Source organism: Genypterus blacodes, unplaced genomic scaffold, assembly GCF_046128005.1.
Source record: "Genypterus blacodes isolate CSIRO-AG114 ecotype Tasmania unplaced genomic scaffold, CSIRO-AGI_Gbla_v1 ptg000052l_1, whole genome shotgun sequence".
Lineage (NCBI taxonomy): Eukaryota > Metazoa > Chordata > Actinopteri > Ophidiiformes > Ophidiidae > Genypterus > Genypterus blacodes.
This window is the reverse complement of record NW_027466864.1, coordinates 2,812,706-2,826,727: the sequence shown is the minus strand read 5'-3', so window position 1 is coordinate 2,826,727 and position 14,022 is coordinate 2,812,706. Positions and strand designations below refer to the sequence as shown.

The window sequence follows — 14,022 nt, the reverse complement described above, 5'->3', positions numbered from 1 at the left end:
TATCGGGGAATGTGTATGGCGATCGTAAACAAAGTATAAATCGCTTAAAAGGCGAGCTAAGAATGACTAGAAATGACTACAAGTATAAGCATAAACAATTTCGCAGTCTAGCTGTATGTGTGCCATAGTTGTCAGCGCCGTTGTCCTCAAGTAGCTTCTCATACTCTGGCTGACGGGTCATGTAAGGACGCCGTGGCAGCCAGCCAGCTATGTAAGCCGCTACGCTCCACTTTACGCCGCCTTTGTGACGGTGTTTACCCCTGAAGGAGGACAACTTCATCCGCACTACCTACAAAAGCTAAAATAGTAAAAATGTCATATGTTTATGTTAAGTTTCCAAGAATTTAGGAGCACAGAGAGTCGCCGAGGAATGACGTCAGGACGTATCACATTGAACGATGACGCTGTTTGATCATTAAAAAAAAATCTGCTGGTTAAAAATCTGAGAATTGGGTCAGCAAAGTGGCGGCGCGGGCTTTGGTGTAACTGCGGTCATTTCGTGGGAATAACTTTTCAAAAAAAAAAAGACACCGCCGTGATATAGCACCGCGGGGAGAGAGACAGATGTCCGGTGTTTCCAGCATCTGCAGACGGGAGCCGTAACGTAGACGGGGAGTCTCGTCGGTTCCGCCTGTGTCCGCCCCTCTCCGGTGGGTTTGTGAGACCCGCAAGCCGAAATACTGCAGTCCCGGCCAGACAGGGGGCTGGATGAGCAGCCGGGGGTTGGTGCGACAGCGGCGGCTAGGGGAATCGGCACAGAGACGCTGAACGCTGCGGAGCTCCGAGCTTGGAAATTAACAGCTCCTGCCCTCGTCTCGTCTCGACAGCCCGGTAGCCACACTGCACATTTCTGTACTTCCAGTAAGTTTACCGCCAGACAGGATCAATAATACTGACCGGCCCTGCTAACACTGGATGCTTGGCCCACATTTACATCCCAGGCTTCACGCTGTAGAGCTAAAACGTGTCCACTTTTGGGATCTAATTACTTTACAGTAAACAATAACGAAGGAGCTAGCTTATACCTCAAAATTATTCAGCTGCTAATGCAAATGAGCTCGTGCCGCCAGTAAAACGTAGCCTCACTGTACACATAACGTTACAGTGTATGTTAGATTAAAATGGCTTTACGGGCAAACAGTTTTCAATTAGTCGTGTAAAATTGTCCTGGACTTGTTGCAGTTGAATCTTAAAAGTGACCATTAAATATGTGTGTGTTATTGTGGTAAATAATACGCTATAAAGTGAAACCATGAGCTATCAGTGATCAAAATGAGACACACATATAAAGGGTTAACGATACAGCTTCACATGCCTGCAGTATCTATTTATGCCATTTTGTAAGTCTACTATATAAGTAGATCCCACTCCAGTGAACTGAGTTTAGTTGGATTTGCTCTTAACACCAATGGAACAATAAAACATCCATAAATCTAAACTCTTTGTCACTGATGTTTGTACTCAATGTAAATCACATTATGCTATGCTGCATCCTATAAATTAGTTTACAGGCCCACATCTATAATCAGGCTGATTGAATGAGGCAGTACATTTTCGTGTTTCCGTCCCTGAGCAGCTCTTCCATCCAACCCAGCCCCAGTGTGTGCAGCACTACAGGGTTCACACACATTAATGTATGGTAGAGTTCTGAACTGCCAAGTATTTTAGCAAAAACAACAATTGGTGAGTCGGTTTAGTTGATAAGGAAGTGATCAACAGCTGCAGTTGCAGTAATTGAATCCCTCAGGTGCTTTTGTACATCAGCATCGTTTGCTTAGGCTCAGCAGGTCAAACTGTGTGTTATACCAGGCCAATGCAATGCAGCTATAATGTATTTGCTGTTCACAACCCACGGTTTTAGCTTTGAAATAGTTCAGCACCACCCTATTCAACAGATTTGTCCCCCTCAGACTTTCACCTTTTCCCAAACATTTGAAACGGCTAGTTTAGCTCAGACACAAAATTTGTCTCAGCTCAAGAGGTCGTATTAACTAAAGGAACATTGGCAGCATTGTTGACAGAAGTGTGTCAAGTTGGAAGGAGATGATGTTGAAAAATAAACAGCTACAAAGCCTATGAGGTAGATCTTTTTTTCTGCACTTAAAACTAACCCATCCAGACTCAAATGAAGCTACATAATTGGAAGTGTATGCATGATTATTATGGTTAGGACTGCAACTTACACGAGTCATCCTTTTGTCTGTTGGTTATGTAAGAGATTGAGAATAAAAGCCCAAATGCATGTCTTTAAAATGCTATTACTTTGTCAATCGATCTAAATGTTTTAAACAATGAATTGACTATTCACATTGCTGTGGTTTATGATTTTCTTCTAATGCAGAACCTTGCAAGGTCAAATGGATTTCCACCTTGAAATGGGCTTATGATGTGTTAAAATGCCTTATGAGCCAAATGGATTTAAAACATCTATTTATAATTTATGTCTGTCTTTGTAGAAACCATATTATTCTAACCTTTAATGGCTGCCTGTAAACAAAACTTTACTCCTTACTCTCTCTTATGTTTGTGTCACACCATGCACATTTGTTTTGTGTCTTCTTACAGAAAAACATAAATCCAGGACTCTATCATGTGAACACAGCCACCGCGGACACGTGAGCCTCACACTTCTGTCACATCATCTTCTCCAGCCTGAGTAGACGTTAACAGAGTTTGGTTTCATGATGTCGAGCCGCCGGAAATCGAACACACCTTGTATGGTGCTGCCTACCGACGTGGTGGAGCAGGAGGAGGTGGAAGGCAGAATAGAAAGAACAATGGAGGAAGATATGGAGGTGGAGGGGAAGACAAAGGAGGGAGCAGAGGAAGGTCCAACCGCAGAGGAGCTGGATCAGGCCGTTGTGGTTGTCCCCACCCCACCGGATACAGGTACAATTGTTTTACAAAGTAACACATCTTATCACATCTGAATCATCTGGATTCCAGTTTTTCCAGTGTTTTTCTCTCTAGAATCTGTACTGACCTGTCATTGAATGGAGAACAGGTTCTTCTCAGGCATAATGAATAATGACTTCAACTGTACCGTCGCAACGATAGACTTGGGGCGTGCCGTGTACATGATAAATAGTTACATTATAAATAGTAACTACTGTACAAGCCAGAGGTGTCAACAATACACCTACATATCTATAACCCTAGATGTTGAACCTCGAAATGGAATTAAATGATAGATATTTTGTTTAAAGTCAAATTGCCGTTGTCATTTCAGATGAACCTGGTCCTCCTCCTGTTGAGGACAGCGAGGTCCTCTGTCCCTCGCTGAGACGCAGTGTTGCAAACGCTCCGGAGGATCCTGGCAGCGACAAGCCGACCCTGCCGCAACAGTGCGAAACCGCTGAGGAGGGAGGAGGAGCAGCAGCAGCAGACCCTGTATCGGTTACAGCCATCTCCCTCAGCAAAACCCCAATCATGAGGATGAAGAGTAAATCTGAGCCCAAGAGGATAGCCGTGTCCCTTAAATCAGCCGACGAGGCAGCAGAGGGTTTCGAAGGAGGAGGAGGCGGTGGCGGCGGTGGCGGCGGCGAGGGAGAGGTTGGAGGGGAGCAGGAGCCCATCGAAGCTCCTCTGGGGCCCATGACGCCTGTGGAGATGCTGCTGCACGACTCCATGAAGCTCGGAGGAGGCGGCTTGCTGGTCAGCCCTCCGTCCTCTGAGCAGCAGAGGAAATCGTCGGTTCTAAACCCCGCAGTGCTGCCTGCCAGCCTGGCACAGGTAGAGATCATTCTGACCTCCTCGTTAACCCACTGCAGCAGCACATGAGTCCTATCTGTTAAATATGAATGCATCACATGATTCAACTTACAGTTCAGATCAGCACTGTGGTGTTACGATGAGAAAGAATTCCAACATGGCAACCCGGGGAATCCATCGCACCTTTTCAATGAGACTTTGATGTAACATTGAGATTGGGAACAAATCGTGTCGCATTGTTCATTTCACTGCTTGAAAATTAATCACAAGCCGTACCTTCTGCCTCACGATACCACAGTTTGTTCCACCCTTTGGGGTTTTGTTCAGGGATTGCATTCAGGCCCTGACTCTCTGATATGACATTGATTTAGTGGATAATGTCCTCAGTTCCTTTTAAATATAGCAATGGGACATGGATGCCGATGACAATGGATGTGAATTCAAACTTGTCGCTTCCCTGTCATCCATTGTTTGATGACAAGCTGCAGTGTATGTGACTTGCTGTCAGGGCTGAGCAGAGCAGCACACCCACACCTCGAGCAGTCCATGGGCTCAACACTCTCAATGCTGCAGCCTAATTGGATGTGTTTGACACTGCATACTGTACTGCATGTCACTGTGCAGTTGACTTCAACCATTTCACTTTATTTCTCTTACGAGGAGAGTCAGTTAAGACTAAGTCCGGTTGTGATGCACTGACTGGAGGCTGCACTCCCTATAAAAGAGCTGATCATTGAAAATACAATAAATATGTCACTCAATCACATAGATAGAGCAGAATTTCCCTTGAATAAGTGGTATGTTACTTACGTACATTCCCAGGGATGCAGAATAAGCAAGACCAGCTCTGATAATCAGGATAATGAGATAACTACTCTTACAGCAGCAGACCAATTATATTATTAATGTCTGCTTATCATGTAGGTGTGGTAACCCTTGTGTTGGACCCGGCCATCATTAATGTGCTTTTTCCTGCTATTTCAAAATGAAAATGGCCAATGTAAGAAAGATGCTAGATGCTAGTTGGTTCTCATATTGTAGGGAAATGGAGGGAAACCAGTACCTGCCTGGATTATGTGGCATCTGTGTAAAATGGAAAAAAAAGAGAACAAAAATCAGATGTGCTTTTGGAAATGTGCATTTTCAACAATGGCCTGAATCGTTCCAAAGCACCAGGACGGTCCTTCCACCCTCCCACAGCAGGAAGGTCAGCCAGCATCAGCCACAGAGCAGCTCGCCTGCAGGTGGTCCTCATCTTTCATCTTGCTCAGAGACACTTCAGCAGGATGTAGCTTGAGTCCCGTCTTGGCTCACCTCTCTTTAATGTTGCTCCTCCTTCCTGGTCCTTTCTTACACCCTATTTTCCTTTTGTTTCTTCAGGTGCTGTCTGCTTTCCAGGCTCAGCAGAATGCGGCAGCAGCAGCTCAGCCTCAGCTCCTGATCCCGCTCAGCAGCATCCCCTCCTACAGCGCAGCCATGGACACCAACCCTCTGCTCGGAGGCACGTATAAAAAGTTCCCTTACCCCTCCATGGCTGAGATCAGCTGCCTGGCTGCACAGACCCAGTTCACAGAAGAGCAGATCAAGGTAAATAATAAAGGATGATGTCACTTTTTCACCTCTGGCTGTTTGTTAGACTGTATACACACAGAGATGAACTTGATGAACGATATATGGATCTGTTGATTTAGAATGCATCTGTTAGGTAGTTATTGTTTTAAATGCACACATTTTGAATTCCTTTGTTTTATATTTATTTTATATTTGTATTACTTTTTGTTTTAGTTTGTCTAACCAAACATTGTTGCAATGCTTTCTCGTTCTTCTTAGTAGCAGCATGGTTTGACCCAATGTATATTCTGAGCATGTATACATATGATTGTATTATCTAAGAGTTTGTTTTGTATGGTAGTCATACTTGATAAAACTCTTTTCCAGTTCCACTTTACTCCCTGATTCTGCCAACTACTACAAAGTTCCCTGTATGCATTCCCAGGTGTGGTTCTCAGCCCAGAGGCTCAAGCACGGTGTCAGCTGGACTCCAGAGGAAGTGGAGGAGGCCAGGAGGAAGCAGTTTAACGGCACCGTTCACACCGTGCCCCAGACCATCACTGTCATACCCGCTCACCAACTTTCAGCGGCAGCCAATGGCCTGCAGTCCATTCTTCAGACCTGCCAGATAGTGGGCCAGCCCGGCCTGGTGTTCACACAGGTACATAAGGACCCAATACACACACGAACCAGACTCGAGCTTTGAGAAATGCCTTGTTAACATTGATTTGACTGATTGAACCACATGATCACAAACATGACATTGCTCATGTGTCACATCACATGACCAAATGAATGCAAAGTGAAAAGGTGAGCTGGGACGATTGAACTCTTTGACTTGGTTGGCTGTCCTGACGTGTTGGTTTTGGTCTCTGGCCAGGCTCATTTGTGTGAATCAGGGTGGAAGAAAACAAACACTAACTCAAATTTGAGACACTTTAAATGTTCAAATCAATTTCCATCTGGCTCTTTGTCTTAGCGACACGTTCTGTGTATCCATTGTACCTGGTTTTCTGACTCTGTGTAGGTCGGCCCAGGTGGGAGCCTTCCAGTGACCAGTCCCATCACCTTGACTGTGGCAGGGCTGCCCAGCCAGTCCCAGAGCTCCAACAGAGCTTCCTGCCAGCCCACATCATTGAACAGTGAACTGAAACGGGCTACCACTGTCCAGCCACCCTCTCTTTCTCCACAGGTGGGGAAAGCACTTATTGCTTTCTGTCAGACAATTCTCCTTTCATTGCTGTGACCCGACAAGCCCGTCATTTCCTGAAAGAGGTGTCGGACAGAGTGCGGTATTACAGAGTGATTACGCAATGATTTGTACGGCTAAATGTCTCTCGAAAGCATACATTACTGGGCACATAGCGATCTGTAGGGAGGTCCTGTTTGATATGTCTCTCCTTTTTTTTCTAAGGAGAACTCAGCCCTCAGCGCGGACACGTTTAGTATGCGGCCTAAGAAGTCCAAAGAGCAGCTTGCAGAGCTCAAAGCCAGTTACCTGAAGAACCACTTTGTCAGCGACGCGGAAATCTCCCGGCTGATGAAGCTCACCAACCTGACCAAGGGAGAGATCAAGAAATGGTTCAGCGACACGAGGTACAACCAGCGCAACTCCAAGAACAGCCACGTCATCGTTTTCCACGACGGCGGCAGCGGGAGAGGAAACGGCGGCTGCAGCAGCAACGCCAACGCCACCATTATCATCGACTCCAGCGACGAGACCCCCACGTCTCCGCATCCTCCTCGCACTCCGCCCGTGAGGGAGAAGGAGGCGCGTCCCAAAACGTGGAATCCGTTTCCAGACTTCACGCTGCAGAAGTTTAAGGAGAAGACGCCCGAGCAGCTGGTGGTGCTAGAGGAGAGCTTTGAGAAGAACACTACCCCGTCAGACGAAGAACTGAGCCGAATGAGGACAGAAACCAAACTGACCCGGAGGGAGATCGACGCCTGGTTCACAGAGAGACGGAAAATGCCAAATGTCAGCACCTCCTCCCCCGATTCCAACGAGGGAGGGAAGTGGGAGACGGATGAAGCGAGGGCTGGAGAAGGAGGTGGAACAGGAGGGTTGAGCTCTTCGCCTTCTGCTTCTTCGTCTCGCAGAGGTAGCCAAACCCCTCCTGGCGGGCGGAGTAAGCAGGTGCCCACAACCAGCAGCGCGAGCAGAGACATGAAAGATAAAAGTAAAAAGACTCCAGAGCAGCTCCATGTTCTGAAAAGTGCCTTCGTACGGACCCAGTGGCCCACACCGGACGAGTACGACCAGCTGGCAGAGGAAAGCGGTCTCCCTCGCTCCTACATCGTCAGCTGGTTTGGAGATTCTCGTTACTCCTGGAAGAATGGCAACCTGAAATGGTTCTTCCAGTACCAAAGCGGCAACGTAGAGGGGCTGAACGGCGGTGGAGGTAATAAGACGGCAGGCGGCAGCGGTGGCGGCAACAACAACAACAACCGGAAGAGGCGCGGACGGAATCGCGGTTGGGGACGGTCCCGGACCAGGAAGCACCTGAGACGGTCCGCCTCATCCGAAGTCGACGGGCCGCTGCCGCCGAAGAAATCCAAGAGCGGGAGAGAGATCCTGAAGGAGTACTACCTGAGACACCGCTTCCTCAATGAGCAAGACCTGGACGAGCTGGTGACCAAGACCAACATGAGCTACGAACAGGTAGGAGCATGTTTCTCTTTAACACCAGGATGCTTATTGTCTTCAGATCTCTTTCTGTCAACACAAACTAACGCAACCTTTACCCACCTGAAAGGTGAGGGAGTGGTTTGCAGAGGTGCACCGACGGGTGGACACCGGGTTGGACCCCTTTCACGAGCCGGCCGCAGGGAGGACAGAGGGCGAGGACGCAGGAGAGGCGCAGGGAGAAACGGCCATGGCCACGGACGAGCAGACCAGCATCGGAATGGGCAATGAAGACGAGGACGAAGACGAGGAGGAGGAGGACATTGGCGATGATTCGGATGACAGCGAGGTTTGGGAGCCATCACGTAGTGTCCGGAAATCCTTATCGGTTTCTGAGGACTAGCGGAAGCGAGGGAGAGACGTGGCTCCACATGCTGAAACATTACAGAGTGAAATACTGTGTCATTAGTACTGTAAGTACTGAGACGGTTAACTAAGTCCTTTCTCCATTTGGTTTGCATGTCTATTCATTTGCAACAAATTCACTTTTGTGTGCAATTTTGAAACGTAATTTTTTAAAGATGGACCATCAGCTTTAGCTCAGTCCCAACGTGTATTTGACCGACTGAGATCCTTGCAAACCTAGAAACATGAAGGGGCGGAGCCAACTCTGATTCAAAAGCACATCGATTAGGTAATTATGTCAAAACAAATACGATCAAACGTGTCACGCTTCAAACGAGCGGAGGACGGAGAAGACAACGTGTGTTACCACTTAGAACGATAGAAATAGATCCAAAAAACAAAAAAACAAGTTCCAAAAATCCAGTTTGAGACGAGCTGTTGAACACGGCTTGTCATTAAAGTTTTTAGTTTAGTAAAGGTTGACAGTTTACATGCCTAATCCTTAATCAATTTGCACTCTTTGCTTGAATGCAGCAGATGTATTCACACAGTGATGCTGCCTTTCCGTGTCGGTTATTCTGTTGTCCATACAATCCTAAAGACGCATTTCAAAAGGTTTCATCCCGGGCTCTCAAACTTAACACGACAGGAGAAAAATACCATATCTCGGTTGTGTTTACAAGGGTGCTTAAAGGTTTAGAGATGTCACCCAGTTCACTTCCAGCTTAATCTACTGGCAGCCGGCGGATGTGTTTAGTCGTCCGTCGTCTTTATTCAAGCACCGTGAAGTCATTTTGCGAAAATCCGACATTTATCAGTGCTGGAAGTCACGTTAACCTAAGAAGCGGAAGAAGATGGCAATAATTGATAATGCCACTTTAAGTGTTAAAGTACCTTAATGCTGAATGCCAATGCCATAATGATTTTAAATGATGCAGGATGTGTACGCAAGTCTTCCCTTAACAGTGGTTGATTGATTTATTTGTATTACAGTTATAGTTTTTTTTAACAATCCACCTATTCTGAAGAAACATAAATCCAAAAAATGGTTCCGTAAACATCTCACTATTAAGATTTTTCAATCATATTTCTGTAGAATGTTCTGTGATTGTATCGCCTTTTTGAAGGGATTGTCACAGATTTGAGACAGACCGTTGTGCCAAAATTCACTGTGTTGTCTTCTCCTTAGATGTGAGCCACAGTTTAATCCTCTAATCAGAGTCGGTTTGTGAACCAAGCAGTAGCTGACGTGACGCAGAGTCCACTGCTGAATCCGCCTCCGACAGACAGACAGAAGTCAAACATCTTCACCGTAAACAAAGCTACCGGTCTGTCAGAGAGTAGAGAGTTCAGTGTTCAGGGTTTATCCCTCGCTCATGCAAATGCCGGCACCAGCTGCTGCTCCAATTTAACTCCAATTTCAATACGCAGTTCGACACATCGGCAAGACTGCAGTTTTCACCATGACTTTGCCTTTATTTATGTCAGAATCAGGCCTGTGAATCATTTTGGGTCCTGACCCGGACAAACGCTCTTTGACAGTATGTGGGATAAATCATCTTCACTCAGTTCTGCACTGAAGAGAACAATATGAAGCACCTAAACGAAAAGAAATGCACTTTGTCCACTTCTGTAGATAGTGGATTAAATCCTGATTAGGCACCTTAATCTCTTATTATACCATGAAATGGCTCTGAGAGACCAAATCTGTTTTATATGACTATAAACTAAACCAGTGTTTTGCCTTTTTTAAGTCTTGCTGTGTTCAGCAGGAGAACTCTAACCAATTTACCCACTTTTCTAATAATATGTATTGTTTGAGTTGGATGTTTGTATGGCTCAAAGAAATCATAGAGAACAATCACCCACTGCTTTCTTTGAACTAAATTTGCACAATTTGAGCCCCATTTTTGAAGCATTGCTCCTTTTGAATGTGTACGTGTGTGTGTGTGTGTGTGTGGGGGGGGGTGTGTGTTGTATTTGGTGTTATGTTTTGTATCGTTGCTTAAATGCATGAGAATACTCTCCCATGTGTTGTTCGCTGCCCCCCTCCCCCCTCCCCTCCACGTGTCCCTGTCCTTCAGTCCACTGTTACTACATGTTAGCACCTTCCTGTGAGACAGACGGACAGACAGACAGACAGGATAATGCGGACGTCTCAACAGACTGAATAAGACATACTTGGGACATTGTCTTTGAGGAAGGAATTCTCGAGAGTGCATTGTGGTGCCTGAAGGAACAGCACAGCATTCCCTCACCAAACTGCAGGTGCAGGTCTACCAAATACCCATCATCCTCTTTCTACCTGTCCTCACCACACAGACCAGAGATCAAAACCGTCTCACCTGCAGCTCTTTCTCTGATCGGGGTGGACAGAATCTGATGAAGCTTTGCAGATAAACCTACGTGCCTATTTGGCTCTTATGCTTGTTTGAACATTATTTCACTCACTCTTGACAGTAAAGGATGAGGGGAGGAAGGAGGAGAGGAGGAAGCTTTGGACATCAGACATTGTCCCGTTGATGTCTTCATTGTTCAAACTCGTGACGCACGATCCAGCTCCGCTTTTTGCCGACGCTAAAAAAGATGCCTTCGGACGTTGACATTGGAAACTTCTGCACAACCGTAAACTGATACCTTGGTGTTTAGAATTGAACGCATTACACCGTGAGGCACTTGTCAAAATTCATACCGGCACCCGAGGAGGCGGAACTCATCAGCATTCCAGATCAAACAGCGGTGTTTTCTGTCGGGGGGGGGGGGTTTGAGTTCACATTTGACATCCTGATTTGACAAGTGCCTCGCTTTGAAAAGAAGAGATTTGAGAATGTTAAGGTCCAGCCTTTTGTCTCATACTGCATGCAATAACCAAGACGATCAACAGATCCTTTTGTACATACGGTGTTTGGGTTGGTATACTTGGCACAGTGGAAGCCTAATCCTGGCGAAATAAGTATTCTTGGTGTAGCTTTAAAAAAATGTCATTTACTGTAACAGGACTTTTTCAGTACCAAGTTTACTGTGCAACCATGGATTTATTCTTTTCTAGAAGGTGGCGTTACGTTATGTCACACACACACACACACGCTTTCCAAGTTCTTTCTTCAGGCCTTAACACTGTTACCCTGAAGGGGCTTAATGACCATGAGCCAAACTGGATTACGGAAAACCCAGACACGTTTTTTTTAAATGAAGTTATCCATTTTTGAACAGCTTTTTGACATTGCTGCCATTCTGGCGCAGGACTTCCTTCCTGTGCTTAACGTCACGCCGCTTTTTTGCTACACACCGGCTTTTGTTTATGTTGAAGCTCCGAGGTTAGGCTTGATCCTGGCTCCAGGTATCCAGCCCATGATCTTTGACAGTGTGCTCTTTGTGTATTACTAGACACCACGTCTGTTTTAAATGGTTTTATATGTTTCTATCTATGAAAACCATGACATTACTGCTCTGTCCAGATTGTCAGTGGGATTGCTTGATTCATACAATATGTACAATAGAACAATAGAAAAGTGTTTTTTCGAAATGGTAGGTTCAGTTTTTAGAGTTCCGTGTTGCCCCCTCCCCCCCGAGTGGGTTTTTGGTACTTTTTTTGTTTTTTTTGTTAAAGAATCAGAACTCAGCAGATCAGACATACGCTGATGTGGATGTTTGAGAAAGCCTGATTAAATACCGGGGCCGGCTCTTTGGCTCCTCAGCTCTCTAAAGTCTCAATACGGGGAAAACGGCAGACAGTCAAATGCGACCTGAACTTTTAACAACCTTTTACTTCACGGGACAACAACAACAATTTCCTCGCCCATCACATTTTGAGACTCTGCCTGGACGTCGACCACTCTTAAAGCCGCCTCCACGGTTGATATTTTAGCCACACATATCGGGAGAATGAGGATCCTGTAGGTAGAATCAGAGGCGGCGTTTCTCTTCTCATAGTACCTGACTAATACAGAGACGGTGTGTGCTGTAACCTGAAGGCGCCATGTCTGCTCAACTGAGTGGTGATTTTTCTCTCTCTTGACACTCATCATGTATCCCAGTTAACCTTGTGCGGTAGAGCTAAGAGCTATTATTGTGATCTGAGTAGTTACCTGCTGTCCTTGTATGCAAATGTCATATCTGTATCCTACGCTGTACTTCTGCTATTTCAATATATTGTAGTCCTCGCTTGTTTTCTGTATGTAGACACCGAGTCAGATGGTATGACTGTAGAGCAGCTGTAGCATCTTTGGCAAAAAAAAAAAAATAACCCTTGTCACAATTTTAATATAAGAATGGATTTTTAAAAGCCATTACAATGAAATGGACATGTCATTCTGTCATTCCCAACCAGTTTTCTAATCTACTCTTTACCTAGTAACAGTTTTTACTCCGTGTTGCTGCTTGTTGTGGATGTGCGTCGGGTTTTTAAACACAAACCAAACAGATTTCTCCTCATTTCTTCTTTCAGCAGTGCCCTGTTTTACTGAATGACGAGTGTAATTACAGTTTGGTTCCCTAGACACAGACGGGGGGATTTGACACGTCAAAGTAGAAGGGAACCTCCATAGCAACTCATGCCTCCATCAAGGATGAGAGAGAGAGAGAAATGACTCGTAAACATCCTGTTATTTCTGGATTTATCTGTGTAGCTTTTTTACAGATGCATCAGAAGTGTTTACTGCATCAAGCATCATCTCAGCTATACATTAGCAGTTGTTGCACGTTTGTGGTCCTATTTGTCACTAAGCAGCTGTTCCATTCACAGCTGTATAACCTTGTTTTAGGTCAGCCACATCCAGATCCTTATCTGGTTCCAGGCAAAAGTGCACCTTCTGATACTAATATATATCATAGGATACATATATGCCTGATCTATTTTGTTGTTTGTTGAAATTGATGTTATTTTTGAAAGAAATGGCAAAATATTAAAAAGTACCCTATCTCATAATGTTCTGAAACCATTTAAGAAACTCCAGGATCCAGAGCAGCTTCAGAATGGAACCACACTTCCAAAAATGATCCCACATTTTTTCATAAATTCTGCCAACAAGTATACAAACAAGCCAGCAGACAGGAGTGAGATTTTTCTTTTGGCAGATGTGATTTAGGTGATTTGCTTGAATAAAAACATCAAAGCCAGAGAGGTCAACACCTCCAAAAGTCAAATTCTGCAGCGTTTTAAATGATTATTCCCTTGACTAAAGCATCCAGTCAAGAGTTGGACAGATCCGTTTGTATTGACTCGGCTGAGAACTGTGTCATATTCTGATCCATCACCAGCTGGTTCACCTTTGCACTCAGGACTGTCCACACGCTGGCTGAAAACATATTCTGTGTCTGTGGAACTGAACTTGCCAGCTACATAAGGTTACGTTCCCACTCACACATCTGGAACATGTGAAATACAAAGAGAATGCCCTGTGACCTTTGAGCAAACTGTGTCTGAGCTCTGGCTTGCTGTAGAGATCCACACACTCCTCCTGTTGCCCACTGCAGTCAGCTGCTTCAGCTCCCAGCCGTGCAAATGCTGAGCGACATCACAACTGTTTTTGAGGCTGGCTTGAGTTTTAGCTTGATTTAGAAATTCATCTTTTTTTTTTTACTTGTTTGAGGACAAAATCCAATAAATTTTGATCAAAATGTGTGCTTGTAAACAGCTTGTTGCTTGTTGTTTTCTTGTTGAGTAAAAAGGAACCAAGCTGGACTCCATGTAGTTTGCAGAGTAGGTGAGTGTGCAATGTCCAATTAAA

The 14,022-nt window shown here is 45.3% G+C and overlaps 1 protein-coding gene across 2 annotated transcripts; it reads left to right on the top strand.

Moving 5' to 3' along the window:
- Positions 1–370: 370 nt before the first annotated feature.
- Positions 371–13,212, top strand: zhx1 (zinc fingers and homeoboxes 1). 2 transcript variants are annotated; one of them, XM_076150357.1, is made up of 8 exons: positions 372–861; positions 2,566–2,889; positions 3,230–3,732; positions 5,092–5,298; positions 5,708–5,923; positions 6,290–6,454; positions 6,677–7,924; positions 8,019–13,212. In XM_076150357.1, the coding sequence occupies exons 2-8, from the start codon at positions 2,682–2,684 to the stop codon at positions 8,289–8,291; spliced, it is 2,820 nt and encodes a 939-aa protein (XP_076006472.1). In that variant the 5' UTR covers positions 372–861; positions 2,566–2,681; the 3' UTR covers positions 8,292–13,212. The 2 variants fall into 2 exon arrangements, with proteins under 2 accessions (XP_076006473.1, XP_076006472.1); XM_076150358.1 differs by lacking the exon at positions 6,290–6,454 and having other exon boundaries at positions 371–861.
- Positions 13,213–14,022: the final 810 nt, after the last annotated feature.

Coding starts and splice junctions, on each gene's coding strand:
- zhx1 (XM_076150357.1), top strand. CDS start 2,682: ATGATGTCGAGCCGCCGGAAATCGAACACACCTTGTATGGTGCTGCCT. Junction 2,890..3,229: donor CCCCACCCCACCGGATACAG/GTACAATTGTTT, acceptor TTGTCATTTCAG/ATGAACCTGGTCCTCCTCCT. Junction 6,455..6,676: donor CACCCTCTCTTTCTCCACAG/GTGGGGAAAGCA, acceptor TTTTTTTCTAAG/GAGAACTCAGCCCTCAGCGC.